Consider the following 20083-nt stretch of genomic DNA (forward strand, 5'->3'; position numbering starts at 1 on the left):
AATAAGCAGAGGAAGATGTTAGAATAAGGGTTAAGAGTGAGAAGATTTTAGGAGAGAATAGTTACAAATAAAACAAACCTTAACTAAGAGGGAACTAATTATAAAGGGAGGATTAAACTGAGGAAATAATAAAAAAAAGAGCTAGTAATCTGGATCTGTCAAAGTAATATGATCAAATTATTCCATTTATATGATGCTAAAGCTGATCCCAGTCTTTTTCTGTCTATCTATCCATATATACACATATATTTGTAAAGAGGTAGACAGGCAAAGTGAACAATCATAATAGGATATAATGATAAAAAACCTTTTAATAGTTTTAATAGTACTTTTTTATGGATGAGTCCATCCCTATTATATTCATTAAGAAAGGTGGCAGAATGGATGAAAGTGATCCAACAATATAATGTTAGCAAAAAAATATTTATAGAGAGAGTGGAGTAGAATCTATTGTGAATCAAGTCAATCAAAAAAGCAGGGTGGCAATTTTAATCTTAGATAAGGCAATAATTATTAACAAAAGATTAAAGGGGATAAACAAGAAAATGATATTATTTTTACAGATTCTATTGATAATAATATAAATATTAAATGTGTATAACAAAACACCTAAGATGTATTTGAAGAAAAATATAATTGACTCAGAGATAAATATGATAGTAGAACAATTTAATGTGCCACTTTCAGACCTAGAAAAATCTAACAAAAGAATAAACAAAGGAATCAAGGACTTTAGCAGAATTTTTGAGATGTTAGATAAGCAAGCATACACATTAATCACATCCTTTAATGATGATAGCACAAAAAAAAGGATAATAAAGAAGAGAAACTTTAAATAGAGACCTAAAATTGTATGGATATAAATAAATATGAAGAGTGAATGTTGCATAGAACAAATCAAAGAAATAATAACTATATTGAAGAAAAAGTCAGCAATGAGGCAACTTAAGAAAAAGTGACTAAAGTATGAAAAACACTACCACTGAATAGTTTTATTTGACTGAACATGGCTTACTAGTTTTTAGTGTAGCTATACCCTTAGAAACAAAAATCTGTTAAGAGCTGCTTATTTAAAAGGAGGAAGAATAACAAATGAAAAGGTATATTAAAAGACTTTATTCACCATAGAGAAATTTTACAAATATAGCTCTTAAAAATTATGTCTTGATCTATTATGTGTTTCATATCATTAGAGATTTATATAAATTTGGAAAAAGACTAAATGGATTTATATACAAATCAAAACACAACTGATGCATAGAAATGGCTAGTACATGATGAAATCATCACAAACATCATTGGGCATTGTAGATTTGCCAGACAACAGATATATGCAATATTAATTTCACAAACTGTATCCAAAAGAAAACATTTAATGACAACAAAATTTGGTGCTGTTTAAATTATTCACCTTTTAAAATGTCAAAGTATGTAAACTTAACTGTATTCTTATGCTGAAGAGGAATGAAAGGCAATGACTACATAAAGATTTCAGTCACTTAAAACTTTCAAAACTAAGAATTATCAGCTAAACTTCAATAACATGTATTAATCCCTTATCATGTATACATTTTTGGTGTTTGGGGATTTCTCTTAAAAACTCAAGTTCTAGAATTTACAAAACATTAAATAACCTTGCCATCGGCAGAGCAATATGTATTACAATCTTCTTGTCTACTTACACCAGGATACAAAAGGTACATTATAGTGCAGTTTTTTTTTTACATACAACCTGAATTTAATACCCTATCTGTGGCAGAAATGCATATCTGCTTTGTGCTCTTTCAAATCAAAATTTGAAATCAAGAAAATGCATCTATTTAATTTCCTCATTCTATGGAAATTAACATGAAAATTATAATCTAAACACATAAGGCCCAATTTTAGCAACAGTCCTGCCTATATTATCTTAAAGGCTTGTGAGAAAAAAAAAAGAAAATACATGCTTATCTCCTGGCTTCACTTCCCACAATAAATTAAATGTATGTTTACTTCATTAAAAGAGTTAAACTTATACCTAGAATTTATTCCAGGTTTAAGAAACACATTAATCATACCAATAAAAATTTATTGATATATTTCCTATCGGATCCATAATTAGGAGATATAAAAAGGTAGCAAACTACATAACGATGATTCAGACAACAGAGGTCTTTGGAAACATTTAATACTAGACAACATTGAATCCATTCAGTCTAATTAGACCTGAGAAAATGAGCTGCTTTATTCATTTTCTTTTAAAGCACATGGCTTGGTCCTGGTATATTTGACAAGTCTGAATTGAAAATTTAGCTGTCTAAAAACCTGATGGTTCTTTAGTGTGTGTAGGTATTATCACACTGATTATTTCACTAATGTATATGAAACAATATGGTACTAAAACACATGGTGAAACCACAACTATTTTCCTTTGTCTAGGAAAAAAAGTGTTCTCAATTCAAAATTTACTTTTTTTTTCCTTTCAGGAATCATTATCAATGAAATTAGATCACAGTGTAATTTGAAAAATGAAATGGAAAGGGCAAAAAATTGCCCCCTTCTGCAAAGAAGACTCTTTGTTCTAGACAGGAACACACTTGTAAAAATCCATATGTTGGGAAATCTGCTCCTTCTAAATGACGAGAAAAATTACAATTTTTATGGATCAATAATGTCTAAGAGAAATCTACCAGGTATTTTAAGGAATATCATATACAGTAATCTGCCCTTCAGTCAGATCCAATTCAGGACTTCTGTCCATCACTAAGATGAAAAATGATACTCTTTATGAGGTACTTTCTGAATCACCAAAGAAGTTAATTATTATCACTATTTCAGTCTATTTTTATTCTCATTGAAGATTGATCTACCCACATTAATTTTGTAAATGTTTATTGTATTATTATCAATTCAGATAATTAATCAATCAGCAATATCTTACTATCCAACCAGGGTAATAAGATTTTATTTTTTTTAAATAGTGTGTGTATGTGCACAGACACATACATACAAGCACACACATGATTGCACATAGTCTGGCCTGAGAGAAATAACTCCAGGTCAAAGAAACACATCATTATTCCAGTGATATTTCCTTGGTCAAAGCCATACATTAACATTCCAATAAATTTAGAACATCTAATTTTATTACTGTCTTTCTATCCTTTAAATTGAGAGAGGAGCTGACATTATAACATGTACTTTAGTTCTACAAAGAAAAAGAAAAATATCTTGCCCCTTTCCTAGTTCATTGGGAGGCTGGATAGAATAAAACAGACAGAAAATGTGGACTGGGCTTTTGGCACATATATACATTGCTTCAGTAAACTGGGACCTATATGTTGAGATAGCTGAAATACTACATTTAGAAGAGTTTGGCTCCTTTGGAGCTGATTGCTTTGATTTTCTGTCAGTTGACCAGGAATAAATATTAGAATGAGGATCTTCTTAAATGAAGCTGAAACCCAACACTCACATTATCTACATTAAAATAACTTACTGCATTTGAGTGGAGCCTTATTCACAAACTGGAGTAAATGGAATGTTTTGCAAAGAATATAATCACAGAGATTAATTGCAAAGAAATAAACAATAAAAAAAGTCACAAGAAAGTACTTGTTCTATTTTTTAAATGATCGTAATTCTTCATACAGCTATGAAACACAAAAACTAATAGTTCTGTATTTCTATTGCCTTTTTAAAAAGAATAATTCAGTTTTCACAGACTTGCAAAATGGTTTATTTTTTTTTACACTAAGCCATTTTTAGAATTCACACTATGGTGTGTTGGAAAATGGAAGAAATGATCCAGGTGGCAACAAATATAGTACATTAAAAACAAAATTTGAGGAAAACTCACAAATTAAACATCAATGCAATTGAGTTACGGTAAAATCTACTGCAACTCTAAGGAGAATGAGGTCAACATAGGCTGATAATAGCTCTATTGGCTTTTATTTAGATTATAATGTGAGTGAAGTATTTTAAAAGACATTCAACCAAATAATGATAGACCCGCATCAGAGGAGGCTGTCACAGTTACAAGATTCGTCTCGGGTAAACAGACAAACTAGATTAACATGAAATTGGAAAGAAAAAAAGTTGTTTGAATAATTAATTTATTATGGCTTTTTGCAACATGGCAAAATATTACAGCTTAAAGCAGACATCATCTCCTCATAGAGGAGGAAAAATTTTTGCAGTCAAATTAAAATTACAGTAAACAGGTCACCTTAAACCTTAAGATTCACTTATTCAGTTTGGCAAAAGTGACTCAACAGCCTCACAAATTCTAGAGATGGTTAATTTCTTTCTTTTTTTTTTGAATGGTTCGGTTGGCTGGATGAACTGAAAACATTTTGAAGAATTTAAATCCAATTATAAACATTTCCTTAAACATAATGGACTGCAAAAGAATTTGTTTAAAACTCAGAAGAACCACACCAATTGTAATTAAAGTTTGCAATGTGCCTGGAATAAAAGAAAAGGAACTTTTAAGGTGTATAGGGAAATTAAAGGAATGCAGCAAAACCATGTGTTCAGAATTTTTTTATTTGCGATTTTCTTCCACCTCCTGATTATTCTTGCGAAGAACAGGAAGAAGATGAGCCTCAGTGTTAAAGATCCAATGTTCCAATGGAAGGAGATCATCATCAGAAAACAGCAAATAAAGGTATCTGGCAAGAGAAACCAGTTGAATCAGAACTGTATTAGAGGGTTCACATCATATAATAAAGAGAACAAATCAAGTAATTAATAAGCCTTTATTAGAGATCTCTGATGGTTCTGCTCTAGGTATTGGATATAAGGACAAAAATGGAATAATGCCTGTTTTCAATGAGTGTACATTTTGTTTTTAGGTTTTTGAAAAGCAAATGGAGTTAAGTGGCTTGCCCAAGGCCACACAGCTAGGCAATTACTAAGTGTCCGAGATGGTATTTGAACCCAGGTACTCCTGACTCCAGGGCCTGTGCTTTATCCACTGTGCCACCTAGCTGCCCCTAAGTGTACATTTTATTGAGGGCAAAAAATAGTTCATATCATATACAAGTAAATATAAAATATATATATATATATATATATATATATATATATATATATATATATATAAACTAAAAACAAAGAAGCAGGAATTGAAGTGTTAATTCTCAGAGCTCTAAGAGATTTCCCTGTGCCCTACAATTAGAAGAACTATCTAACTGAAGTGACATAAAAATCATAATTATCACTAAGATTTTGAATTTATGATAAGGAAATAATGAAGTTCATTTAAGTCATTAATAAAATCTAAAGTTGTCATGAAAAATTTCTACAAAAGACTGAACACTGCAAAATTCCCAATATATAAACTTTTTCTGTAGTTAAAAACAAACAACAAAACTCAACTAAAAAACCCTCAATTTCTGAAGCCCATACTTGGTTTCCAACTATTAAGCTTACATAAATAACATTTTTAGTTTCTAATCAATAACATTAAAATCTCTGTAGAAATTATAGGATTCTATTCATGTTTTACATACACTAAAAAAATGAGTAAGCTAGAACAGAGATTGAAAAAATCAAAGTATTAATTTCCTTTTCCCTTAAAATGTTGTATTCCATCATATACCAATCAAGTTACCAAGAATTTATTGCATAGAGCTAGAAAAAAAAAACAAAAATTCATTTGGAAGAACTGAAGGTCAAGAATATCAAGGAATCAATGAGAAAAAATGTAAAGGAAGATGGACTAGCAGTGCCAGATCTCAAATTGTATTACAAAGTGGTAATTATCAAAACAATCTGATCACACTTGTCTTTTGTTCTCAAAGACCATGAGATCAGAGAGGTGATGCCATGACAAACAAGTGAATTAGATTTGAGTGAAGGGATGCTGTGCTGAGTCACCAACCTCACTTTCTCCACCAAAGCCATCTGGGTCCAGAGGTGAGATATGAATCAGAAAAACTGGAGATGACCCTAGATGTGAGGCAATCAGGGTTAAGTGACTTGCCCAAGATCATACAGCTATTAAGAGTGACCATGTCTGAGGTCAAATTTGAACTCAGGTCCTCCTGACTCCAGGGTTTGTGCTCTATTCACTGCACTACACAGCACCATCAAAACAACATGGTAAGGGGTAAGAAATAGAGGGGTAAATCAGTGGAATAGATGAGATATGCAATCCACAGCATTAAATGACCATAGTAATCTAGTGCATGATAAATGCAAGGATCTCAAGCTTTTGGGTCAAGAATTTACTAACATGAGAGAAAAGTAAGATGACAAATATTGGAGGAGATGTGGGAAATAACACTATTGATGGTATTGGGAACTGATCCAACCATTTTGGAGAGCAATTTGGATAAGAAACTATGCATACCTTTTCATCTAGCAATACTAGGACTAGCTATTGCTATCTTTAATTATACACACACACACTTGCATACATGTGTACCCATATGTATGCACATACAAATACACACATATATACATATCTATCTATTTTTCTTCCCCCCCTCTTTTTTGTAGTGGCAAAGAATTGGAAATTAAGGGACTGCCCATAAATTAGGGAATGGCTGAATAAGTTATTATGATGGAATACTATAGTTCTTTCTTTGAGAACTGTAATCAAATCAATGCTATCTTTGCTACAGCAAAGGATTTGACCATCAAATGCTTTATGGGTTCATTCGATATCCTTGTGACTTTTCAGACCAAAATTTGCTTCTTTGGTCACTATTTCCCTATATATACCTACATGTTATCTCTTCTTATTAGAAAGTAAACTCTTTGAAATCAAGGATAGTCTCACATTTATATTTTTGTCTTGGTGACTAGTAAGGAGTCTGACAAACAGAAGACATTTAATAAATGATTTTTAATTGATTCTTTCATTCATTCCTGGTACAAACATGTACCTACCCTACTTACTTGCCTTACTTACCCAAATTTAAATCTCATAATTAACAACATAATGTGAATCTACATAATTTATACAAAATTTATACTGCCATGGGATGGTATCAGAATGCTAAATCCTTGATCCAGCTTCAGATTAGCATTCCTGAAGAATACTTTAATAATTCTCTTATGTATTTTGAATCAGTAGAACTATGCAACTGGTACAAAAATTACCAAGATCAGCATGATTCTGATGTTATTTCATGTCTAACTCTACTCACTATCTCATAGTTGAAATCTAGGGCAGGTGTCTCTAGGCTATTTGCCATCATATGCTTTGTCTTTCTGTACTAGTTTTCTCTATTTCTATGTCAATTTCTTTCTTTCTTTTTTTTATTTGCAAGGCAATGAAGTGATAGCTAGGTAATTATTAAGTGTCTGAGGCCAGATTTGAACTCAGGCCCTTCTGACTCCAGGGCTGAAGTTCTATCTACTGCAACACCTAGCTCCCCCAACCCCGTGATCAATTTCTAGTTGAAGATTCCTCTGCTTTTGATGGGATAAAGCTATCTCAATCTCCATGAGATGCTATTTTTTCTTGCTGTTGCTTTTTTTTTGCATTTTGGTATAATTTCCTTTCCCCAAATAAATAACAATTTTCCTGTTGGAAAAGGGTTGTGCCAACTGGCTGACATGAGTATTTTGGTCTACTTGTCAAGTTAAAGTTTTCTTTTTAAATTACCAATTGCCATTATAGTTTGTGAATGAGTTTCTTACTTGTTTGGTAAGCTGAAAGCAATTCAGTAGAGGGCAATCATTCCTCAGTCAAATGATAAAATGTAGACATATCATGATTTTACCAAGGCATAGGAAGACTCATTTAAAATAGCTAGCTGCCTTAGCTCAGCTTTATTATAGAAGTTTATCTGGCTTAGATGAAGTTTCCATTATTTTTTATTGGTTAATTTTTGAGAATGGACATGTTCTAAATCACTGAAAAGGTTTAACGTGGTCATTCTGGATGGAATTTATCATATTCTGCAAGTCTATAACTGTCCTTGACTTCATCTAGAAAATGGAAAGTTAAATTATCTTTGGTTGGATTGTTAATATTAGTTTCTATCAACTAGCCAACTTTGGGCTGGGTGTGCTGTAAAACATAGGCTTATACAACCAAGATACTGATAACCAGATATTAGGTTCAACTTAATGCAATCCAGTTATAAGTATTTATTGTCCACAATATGCAAAAGTGCTCGAAAGGGGCAGCTAGGTGGCGCAGTGGGTAGAAGACCGGCCCTGGAGTCGGGAGGACCTGAGTTTAAAACCTGGTCTCAGACACTTAATAATTACCTAGTTGTATGACCTTGGACAAGTCACAACCCTAGTGCCTTATTTATTTATTTTGGGTTTTTGCTAGGCAATGGGGTTAAGTGACTTGCCCAAGGTCACACGGCTAGGTAATTATTAAGTGTCTGAGGTTGGATTTGAGCTCAGATACTCCTGACACCAGGCCAATACTCTATCCACTGCATTACCTAGCCATCCCTAACCCAAGTGCCTTAAATAAATAAAAAAAAATCTTAAAAGCACTTAGAATAGCTTAATATAAATAAGAAATGATCCCTGATCTCTAAAAGTTTATAATCCAGCAAAGGGATTAAGGTAGAAAAACAAATAAATATAAGACAGACTAAATGTTATTAGAGTCTGGAGAAATTCTATCTAGTCTCTTGGGATTTCATAAAGGAGTTATCACTTGAATTGAGTCATAGTTTGGGGATACTTTTATCTATTTATTTTTTTACAAGGCAAAGGGGTTAAGTGACTTGTCTAAGGTCACACAAGTAGGTATTATGTGTCTGAGGCTGGATTTGAACTCAGGTCCTCCTGACTCCAGAGCCAGTGCTCTATCCACCGCACCACCTAGCTGCCCCGGGGGATACTTTTAATAGGAAGATATAGAGAAGAATATATTCCATGCCTCAGGGATAGTCTAAGCAAAGACAAAGAGGCAGGAAAGGGATTTATGATTTCAGAAAATGATGATTACACCAGTTTTGGGTTGAATGATGAGTACATGACAGGAAATAGCATAAGATAATTCTAGAAAGCATATTTTAATTAGATTAATGAATCTGAATGATATTTAATAATACTTTTTTTAGAACGCAGGAATAAAATCAGAGTTGAAGATTCTTCTGATTCAAGTTTGGAGGATAGATACTGTTCTGGAAAGGGTGACCCTTGAGAAGGCTAAAACAATAGCTTGGGTGAAAAATGATGAAGATTTAAAGCAGAGCATAAGCATTAGAAGCAGAAAGAATGTGCAAGATATTCTGAATTTAGAATTGAGGGAACTTTGAAAGTAAAATTGAATTCCCTCAGGAGAGGCAAGAAATTATTTATATTCAAAGATTAAAAAAAGGAAATATTTAGGTACCCACTGCATTCAGGACAGAGCAAAGTTCAAAAAATGCCAAAGACTCTGCCTTCAAAGAGCTAACAAATCTAATAGAAGAAAATGCCAATATAAGTATAATGAATATGAGTGATTAGAACAATGCTGGTATATTTGGCAGAAATTGGGAGGAGGCTATATAGAGCAAGATTATTAATTCTGATTTGAACACGAAGAATCTGTGGCACCAATAGAACTTTTTGTGGAAGATATCTAAAAAAGCAGATAAAATACAAGTTTGGAGTTCAAGGGAAGAGTCTGGGGTTAAAAGTCTTGTTTCTTATCATTTGCATAGTGGTGAGATTTAGAACCATGCATGGTGGTAATTTCAGATGATGACAATTCAGAGAATCTAGAGTCTGGGAGGTTGACTGGAGGATATATTAATGAAAGGGGATAAGTAACAACTAGGTAGAATTAATTAACTAACATGCTTTTAGAATTAAAGTACCGTGAGATTCCAATAACAGTAACAAAGCATAATATAGATTTCTATGTGAATTTCCTAGATTTAGATCAAAAATAATGACATGGTAAGGAGCAAAGGATGGACAGGAAAAGCTGTAGTATTAACCTTCATAAACTGGATTCCTGCACTGAATTCTCTCTAGTTTCAGACTCCAGATATCAACTATCAATGCATTACAGCCTTTAATAGGGATACAGAATTTTCTAAATTTTCTAAAAATCAAATTAAATTCATTTTTATTAAGTTTAAAAATAGACAAAAATTCTTACCACAAGACATACAATTGCAATCATACCCTGCTTTAGCTTTCTTAATGATAAATAAGCACCTATAAAAATGTCTTGTCAAGATACCTTATATTAATAAGTTACATTAACTTTGTAATATATTTTACTTACTTCAGGGTCTCTGCCAGGAAGAAACTCTGCTGTACATCATCATAACTCTCTCGCTTTAGATAAACATCCCTGAGGCCAGAATAGCCTCCATCTACCCGGCAGTGTTTTTCCAGTGCCTACATTTGAAAGAGGAAAAAAAAATTACTCAAATTTAAGCAAATGAACCTTCATTAATTTTTATTATTAGCTTGCCAGATCCAAGTCTAATTACAATTCAAGGGGAATAAGAATCTCTTGTCATCATGTTTTCAGTAAGAATTTAAAAATGCAAACCAAAAAAAGCTAAGCAGTCTTAGAAGTTTGGCTTAAAATTTAACAATGGAATCATCTTATGCAAGAAGTATACTTAGGGATTTGGCCTACAAATTGAAGGAAGATTATCAGGATGGCATTTCTCAGCATTGAGATCACTATCATTAGGTTGTGTGAATTCATTTTTACTAACAGGAATGTTTTGAGTTTAAAAGTATGTAGGGCATATATTCCTTATAAAAATAAAAGATACTAAATAACAAAAATTCTGGTTCTTTAGACTTACCTGCTTAAGGGAATGAGTATAGTACAGATGTAGAAAGACAGCTGCACAAGAACTCATAAAGTCTGAGTTCAAAGCCTACCTCTGCTTCTTGTTAGTGTGACATTAAATCATGTCATTTAAGCCTACCGGGGTTTTATTGTTTTTGTGGTTGTTCATCCTTTCTTCTCAAAGAGGACCAATGACAACACCAGAATGGGGACTTCCCTTGCAAGTGATTTGGATTTGAGTAGGAGCATTGAACAGTTATCAGTCTTACTCTCTCCTCTAGTTATAGAACTCCCCCAGCAAGACAAAAGTCAAGACAACTGGTGATGACCCAGGGTGCAGTGAGTGACCTTGGTCTTTTAAAATTAAGATCTTTTCCAGAAGGTAACACCCATTCAATAACTAAAGGCTAGGTAAGAATTGAGACAAAAGATGGTCAAATTTACAAACAAAAATATCAGTCTGAGAAGAGAAGACCCTTAGAGTTTCTGGTCAGAACAGAAAAGAATAACTTTATTTATGCTCAGAGATTTGAATTTAAAGGCTAATCAAATTTTAAAAGTCTGTTTTTTTCAGAGCTATATTTCAAAGAAATCATAAATGAAACCTGCACAGGACAAAAAAGTAAATTATCCAAGCTTAGTAATAACTTAGCCTTAAAACACTGTACAAGTTATTACTAACTCAACTAAGTCTCAGTTTCCCCACATTGAAAGCGATTATAAGACTTGAGCTATCCACCACACAGAAATGCTGTAAGAAAAGTGACTTGCCTTAGTCTTCTAAAAGAGTTATATAAGGAAAATAAGTCATATAACCTTCTTAGGTTCAGTTTCTATCTCTGGAAAAATAAGGATATATATATATATATATATATATATATATATGCACAAAATCATAAATATATTCATTTATCTTTATCTAGAGTTCTTCTGTTTTTGAATTGGTCACTCTATTATAAAGTTCCTAATTTGTGACAATAATTTAATCATTATTAGTCTTGACTGCTAGTAGTAACTCTGCTCATCTACGTAGACCAGTCAACAGTGTGAGAGCAGAATTATAATATTAAAGATAAGGCAAAAAAAGTTTCATTTCTAAAAGACATGAGGAATTCAGGCTACCAGAAATATCTAAACTAACTGGATCTGTTAGATGAATTTATAAAAATATGCAAATAATTAACAGAAAAGTTGACAAATAGACTGGAATTGTGAGGGAACTTTCTACCATTTTTGGTTGGTACTCCTCCCCCCAGTAAAATATATTCCTAGAGAAGTGCATAGATAATGAGAGATGAAGGAACTTGTCTGGAATCACATAAGCAGAAGAAAAATGTGAGCCTAGATCTTCGTTTTGAGGCTAAGAAGAGAGTTCATTTCACTATTCTCCTTCTTTTCTCACTCCTCTTTTCTCTGAGATAACTGCAGATAAAATCTATATTATTAATAATAGCTAACATTTATATAGCATTTACTGTGGCACTATAATCAATATCACACATGATCTTCATAACAGCCCTGGGATTTAGGTGATAAGATCATTCTTATTTTGCAGATGAGGAAGCCGAGACAGAAGTTAAGAAGACTTGTCTATGCATATAGCTCCTAGGTTTCTGAAGTTAGATTTGATTATTATCTATTATTATTAGACAATGAATAAGTAAGCCTTAGATAAAGTAGGCCTAGGTCAGTATCCAGAAAAAAAAGACTTCAATTTCTGATATGTTTCTGCTTACTACTCACTGACAGAACTGAAAGAACCCAAGGTTTCACTGGACAGTTGTTCAATAATGATTGCAGGTGAACTCATTGATGCTTGCAGCTTATTGGAATGACCATATTGGTCATCATCTGAGAGAGATGTTAATATTAGAACTGTCTAGTTATAATGAAGGTTCTGAAAACAGGAATTAGGAGAATGTAAAATTTGGGTATGAGACTAAAACCCACTAAGCTTTTTACTAGTCATGTTGCTTTTTCTGGTGACTATGGTCTTTTCCCCGATATTATCTTTGGCTAGTTAAGCAGATATACAAGTTGTTTCAAGCCTGGAATCTAGCTTATCATCTTAATTTCACAGTCAAATAAAACATTTTCATTGTACATAGACTGTAACATCAGTAATCTGGTTTTAATTCTTAAAATATGGCAGAAGGACAAAACCAAAATATCTTTCAATAAGAAAACAGAAAACTTTTAAAAATCATAAAAAAATTAAAATCAAATTTTGTTTTGGTGGCCTTAGGTGAAGTTGTGTTCATTTTTCAATTTATTTGTAATACTTAGCTTTTATTTCAGATGCGCATATCAATCTAATCTAATAAGAATCTATAGAACTACTTATAAGGGTACTAAAATGTCCCAGTACTGAAAATGATTTGTTTGGAGAAAACTGTTCCAGGGAATTAAGAGTGCCACAATAATGCCAGTTACAGTTGTCAAAAACAGTCTTTTTAAAAAACAAAAAACTAAGGGTGAAACTTCCACCTGAAAAAATACTGATGATAATAATTTATATTGAAATACGGGTAGCCATAAATTCTTATTTGAAGAAATATGAGAGCCTAAATGGTCTAGAAATCAGGCAGTAAGAACTGCCTTTGCAAAAATATGGGATTTGAAGTTGTAGGCCCTAGGTTCAAAACCCAATTCTGATATTGTGTGACCATGGACAAGTGACTTTACTTTTTTGTGCCTCAATTTTTTTCAAAACAAGAGGATTAGACAAGATGATCTCTTAGGTGTCTTCTAGATCTTTTAATCTATCAGCCAAAGCATTTTTTAAACATATTAATGCTAAAGGATTGAAGAAAAATACCATTGCATCTCTTGCAACATTACTTTAAAGGGACTCTGTAATGGAAATTAGGATATGGACACCCCAGAGGAAGATGGCTCAGGCTTAATGGCTTCCTTCTTGAAAATTCTTGGGCAAATTTAAACCACCACACCTATTACTATAAAAACCTAAATATATCAGGTCCACATTAGTCTGAGTATCAAAGATAAAAAAGCAGATATTAGGAAAATACTAAGGGCATAATCTGAAAAAAACCCAATGTTTAGGTGTTGCCATTAACCTTGTGGAATATTTTGCTATTTTTGGGGGGGGGGGGGGGCTAGAGAAAAAGTAGTTCTTCTTGGCTTCAACTCAGGGAACAATAAGCTATACTAATCGGGATAAGTCAGTCATTTAAAATCTCATAACTATGAAGGAGGACTCAGGTTTGGATATTCTATATCTTTTCAATTCACACTCAGATTCTTTCCCCTCTCATTAGAGGGAAGAACATTGAACTCTTCCCAAAGCCTTCCTGATTGAAGGGTTCACAACCTTCTTGGTAATTCCAATTTTCATGAGCAACTTTTTAGGCTTGACAACATATCCCATGGTGAACCACCCTACCCCACCTGAGTTTTCAGCTTCCTTCTGAGTGTTGTTGTCCCCCCCCCCCCCCATTAGTCAATATGCTGTGAGGGCAGAGGCTGTCTCTTTTTCTTATTTCTATCTCTAATGTTTAGAATGGTGTTTGTTAAATATTTATTGAATTTTTTAAGTGTGGAGAAAAAGGAGCACAGAAGGAATTTTAATGTCTACTAAGAGATTAAAGTAATTTTAAAAACTTTAAAAGTTAATCCAGGAAACCTTCTAAAAGAGCAGCTTGTGTAGGGATATGACTAAGAAGGTCTAGCTTTATGATTCTGGGTAAAGGTCCAAATACCAGATGGGAGATGAAGAAACAGATTCTTGAAGGTGGAGTTATCCAATTATAAGTGGTTAAAGGATATGTCCTAAGAAATCCAATCAGGAATAGAGAGGATGGTTGGAGGAGGAAAGAAGAATTTTTAGGACTAAAGTACTACGATCTTTGGGGTAGCTAGGTGGTTCAGTGGATAAAACAGTAGGTCTTGAGTCCAAAAGACCTGAGTTCAAATTTGGCCAGAGACACTTACTAGTTGTGTGATGCTGGACAAGTCACTTCACCCTGTTTGCCTCAGTTTCCTCATCTGTCAAATAAGCTGGAGAATGAAATGGCAAACCACTTTAGTATCTTTGTCAACAAAACCCCAAATAGGGCCACAAAGAGTTAGACATGATGGAAATGTCTGAATATTAACATTGAGATCTTTAGGAGGGAGGTTGAAGACCTGAATCAAAGAATAAGGAAGTTTGGGAGATCAAATGAGGAAGTTTTTTTTGTTTTTTAATTTAGGGAGTCATAGAGCAAGACATTATATCCTCAGATCTATGACTAGACAATGTGTTGAAAGGTCTAAAGACCTTCAGAAAGGTAGAAGTGCTTTTGCACCAGCCTGGATTCCTACCAACTGGAACATGGGGTAGGGGGAAGTAGATTCTGGAAGTCTGAGACATTTTATTTAAAGAATTCTCTAGCTAGGAGAGTAAGAACTCAGATACCCAATAAAATACAACAGCTAAAAAGAGTAGGTATAGCTCTCTGTGGTTAGTATTTAGGACTAGGATTAACTCATAGGGCAGCTATAATTTATAAATCTTTAATTATCTTCATTTTACAGATAAGGAATGTGACTTGAAAGAAGCCCAAGTCATAGTAAGTTAAATGTGTTAAATTCCTTGGTTTGCTGATATCAGTCCTTAGAGACCCTTATCTACAGTTTTAGTGGCCCTGTGTTTCTATTTGAGTTTGATACCACTGATGTTGAGAAAATTTTAAAGTGGGAGTGGGAGGAAAACATGGGTAAGGTACCAGGTAAGAACCTTAAAGTTCCTTGGTATTTCCTAATGGTTTATCTATAAAAAAACAAAAATACACAACTTGGGAAAATCTATATGAGCTGAGATAGAGTGAAAATAGCAGACTATGAGGACAATGTATACAATGACCACAATAAAGTAGATTTGTAATGACAATGATGCAAAAAAAAGAAAAGAAAAAAGAAAAAAATCTGTCAACTAAACATTTTAAAAAGTACTTAGAAGAGATTCAAAAGAATTATAGATAGGCAAGCAGGCCAGTTTTGTTATTATCATGCTAAAAATAATATTATTTAAAAAAAGAACAAGAAATTCATGGTTTAATATATAAATCTCTTTGTTTTCACTGAATATGGATAGTACCTCTACAGCTTCCCAGGCCCATTTTCTGTACTTTGGATCATGGGTTAATCTCCACATGTACATATAAGTCTCAACTACTTCAGGTCTTAAAATGTAGTATTTTTCACTCTGTCTTGTAGCAATGGCTTCCACACCACCATCAAATCTGAAAGCTTCTGGTCCCAGTTTCACTGCTAAAGAACATAAATGAAAAACAACAATAGTTAGTACATTGGATTTTAGTTTTACAACTGAAATGATCTCAAGAGATTTTCTTGGCTATAATCAAGAAAAAGATAGTAAATTGAAACTGCTGAAATGACTCAGGTATACACCATTCCATCAAATCCATTCAATACTTAATAATGAATACATGCCCAAGTGAAATTAGATATAAGTATATTTTAGAAAATGTAAAAAAAAAAACCCTCAAACCCCAAACCCAATTCACTTTTCACACATTCATTCATGTAAGTTACTTTGAAGAATTGTTTCTTAGCTAGCTCAACATCAGATTGGAGACTGAGGTTTTTTTTAATTAAAGATATTATTTGAGTTTTAACCAACTGTGACCAAAGCAAATTATTTTTCTCATCTATGTTTTAATTCCCTTGTACCTAAAAAGAAGAAAGTACTAATAACCAAGAAGTTGCTTGGCTTATTGGGAAGATCATTGAATGTTCAATAAGAAAACCTGTATTTGAATACAAGTTTTGCCATAGACCAGCATGTAACTATGGGTACAAGACACTTAAACTCTTTAAGGCTCACTTTCCTCATCTGTGATATAAGTTTACTAATATTTATATTCCCCCCCCATGGGATTGTTGTGAAGAAATGGGCTTTGTATACTATAAAAGCATGATATGAACGTGAATTTATGGAGATGAATGGAAGATTGCAATATTTATTAACTCTGATGCTATGTCATTGGCTGGAGATCTGGGTTCTTTGTAGTTTTGGGGTGGGGGAGGAGGCTGAGTGATTTGTCCAAGTCACATCAGCAAGTGGGTTCTTCTCAAAGGCTGTTCTCTTTCAGTGAAAAAAATTGTAACCAGATCAAAGCAAAGCTAGAAAGAGTTGCAGTTTGGGTCCAGGACCAAAAGAACCAAATTCAGAGAAGCTCATTGCCTAGAGTTTACTATTCAAATGATTTTTCTTTTCTGTCAGAGCAGTGCACAAAGATTACCTACTAAGACAGAAAAGTGTTTTCTACATCAATGGAGGGAGTATATAGACCTAAGAAATCAAAGGTCTTTGAAACACTAAAATCTGAATTAAAACACTTAAAAAGTTCTGTTTGCATATTAAAAACAGAAATGATATAGTTAATTTTTCTTATAATTAAGCAAAGACATGGAAGAGGAATTCAAAGAAAGAGAAACATAGTACTTACCAGTGCGGTTGTATGATTCATAACATGTGCGGGCAATTTCAGCACCAAGTTCAATATGATGCTGCGTTAGCTCTGGAGAAGCACAAGCTGCACCAAGCGCAAACATGCCTCCAGCAAAACAAGTCAGGTGACCCATTTTGTGTTCTAAAAGGCCACCTTTCCACTCTGCAATGTAGGTCAGACCACCACTGGATTTCCGGATTAAATGAGTTTCAATCGCCTAAGAATGAGATTTCATTTTATAGTTGTTTACCTTTGCCCACCTTTCCAGCTTAAGATTATATATAGATGTATAATTCATATATATGTATGTATTCATATAATTGAAAAAAGTACTAAATGGTTATTTTTGACCCATGTAATATTTTTTTTGGATTCTAATATAGCTATGATATCTGATTTTAGATCACAATCTATCATAGACAGACACGCAGAAACTGTGGCTTGTCCATGATCCTAAAATTGGTTTGAAAAAAGCAGGATTTGAGCTTAGTTACCTATTCTAATTATAAGACCAAACCATTTCTGGGATACTAACAAAAGAATTTTAATAACATGATCTGAAATTTTATATTGCTAGTTTACTTGGTTTCCAGTCAAAGATGGCCAGAACATGGCAAAGACAAAGCTATGCATTCAATTTTAGCTATTTGTGCTCTGTTCCTCGGCTACAGATGGACTCCATTTCTTATCCCTGAGGTGCCCTGATCTCAGTGGCTTTCCAAGGAGAACCACTGACCAAAGGGAACCATGGAGAGGTGAGGAAGAGAGGAGATCCATGAGGAATGTTAATGGGCAGTGCATATTCATTCTCATAGCTAGGAAAAAAGAAAACAACACTCCATATATAGATTTTACTATATTTTTACTAGCATCTTCTTTCAATGTGAAACACAGTATGATATTACAATGAGAAAAAAAAGTTGTGATGTAGTCATGTATAGTTCTCATATGTAACCAAAATTTTATAATATTTGAGCTAAATTTCTTAACAGGAATATTTTGATTTTAAAAATAAATTATATAAATTGGCATAGCAGGTACTGCTCCTGTAACTGTAAGCTTCTTGAGGTAAGGAACTGCTTCTTTTTAGTCATATTCCTAGTGTCTACCATAGTGATTGGTATATAGTAGATAGGTACTTAAATAGCTGTTGAATGATAGGCTGATTTATCTCTCCATTTATTTATTAACTTATCTATTGTGAATTTGAAAAATAGGAAGGAAAAAAAGGACATTTCTATATTCAAAGAGCAAAAAAAAAGAGCATTATATATGTCAGTCAATAAACATATTAAAAGGGCCTTTTTCATATTGGACACTATGCTAAACTCTATGGATGCAAAGACCTTACCCTCAAGGAGATTATAATCTAATGGGGAACAGTAAAACAATATATAATAACAAGTTATAATGAGAAGAAGTAGGAAGGAAGGATGAGAGGGAGAGTACTAGAATTAAGAGTTTTGGAAAATCTGGTAGAAAATGGGATTTTAGTTGGGACTTAAAGGAAGTCAGTCAAAGCTAAAGAGACAATATTCCAGGCATGAGGGATATGAATCTCATTATGAACAGTTTTACTTAAATACTTAAGGATACTTAAAATATATACAAGGTACTTTTTTGCAGGGGGGAAGAAATTAATAGTCGGGAGGATCAGGAAAGACATTATGTGAAGGACGACACCTGAGTGGTACTGGCCTTCTAAAAGGAGATATTATAATGGAGAGTATATGAAGGGGTAGAATATATACTAATAAACTGGGGAGGTTGAAGCTAAAGTTGTCAATAAGTCCTAACATGATTTTTTTTAGGATGCTCATAATATAAGTCCTACCCCCAAAATAAACTCCAGTTAAGATCATCAGCCAGATGGAAGCAGTTAGTATGTACATTGCAGCACATGATGGATACACTGAATTATCAAATAACAACACTAATATATAATTATATTATTTGCAGTAATACCTAAAAATTATATAATTTTTAATATAAATTATAAATAAATATTATAAATATGAACTCAAAACATTGCCAAATGATCAAACAGAATAGGGACACAATACACAAATAACATGACTTGATAACATAAGGATGGAAAGAAAGCCCCACCACTAATCATCACTAAGGGCAAAAAAGATAAGATTGAATGTGTTTCAGCATTTATGTTCTTGAATACAACCCCCCCACCCCCCACCCCAGGGTACACAAGTAATTATAAGGACCCGGGTCGATTTAATGCTGCCATTTGTTTTGCTAGGTGGCCAGAGAGGTCACTCATTGTGCTAAATACATGAAGAACTTCCCTGCAGAGAGAATAGATTAGATAATGATTCTGATCAAAATGACTGCCTAATTCCAGATATCCCTTGAAAATAAGGCTGGTGCAACTCAGGAGCAAAATTTAATATAAGAGCCACTCTTATTTTTAGGGAAATAAGGTAACATGAATTCATAGGCAGTAATTCCCATATCTAGAAAGCACCTCTTCACTTGTCTTGCAAAATTATTATATCCATTAAGTTTCAGCTCAGAAGCCTTTTTTCTATGATCCCTGATGCATCTTCACCATAAATTTGCTGTATTCATTTTAAATTACTTTGTATTTATTTTCATCACATAATTCCTTATATTTAACTTTCATGGATTATCATCATAATAGAATGTAAGATCCTTGAAAGCAAGGGCTGTAGATTGTCTCTGTATTCCTATCCCAAGGCAAATTACCTTGAATAGACGATCAATGATTTGGAACTAAATGGGATCTTAGAAGTCCTTCCTTTTACAGAGAAGGGAACTGAAGTCTGAAGGGGATGAGTGTCTTGCTTCAGGTCATACCAGCAGGTAAGTAAGTAAGTAGGACTACCATTCAAATACCTGCCAAATGCGGGGC

At 33.3% G+C, this 20083-nt stretch overlaps 1 protein-coding gene across 3 annotated transcripts in view; it reads right to left on the bottom strand.

Annotated features, from left to right (window-relative positions):
• Nucleotides 1-1101: 1101 nt before the first annotated feature.
• MAN1A1 (mannosidase alpha class 1A member 1) overlaps nt 1102-20083 on the bottom strand; it is a 197024-nt gene continuing 178042 nt past the window's right edge. For all 3 annotated transcript variants that reach the window (XM_074187460.1, XM_074187462.1, XM_074187461.1), the window contains 4 exons: nt 17191-17410; nt 15816-15988; nt 10190-10305; nt 1102-4655 (listed from right to left, as the gene is read on the bottom strand). In XM_074187460.1, coding sequence (XP_074043561.1) covers nt 4529-4655; nt 10190-10305; nt 15816-15988; nt 17191-17410 — 636 coding nt within the window. In that variant the 3' untranslated portion in view covers nt 1102-4528. The remainder of the gene's footprint in view (nt 4656-10189; nt 10306-15815; nt 15989-17190; nt 17411-20083) is intronic.

This window comes from Macrotis lagotis, chromosome 5, assembly GCF_037893015.1.
Source record: "Macrotis lagotis isolate mMagLag1 chromosome 5, bilby.v1.9.chrom.fasta, whole genome shotgun sequence".
In the NCBI taxonomy this organism is placed as follows: domain Eukaryota; kingdom Metazoa; phylum Chordata; class Mammalia; order Peramelemorphia; family Peramelidae; genus Macrotis; species Macrotis lagotis.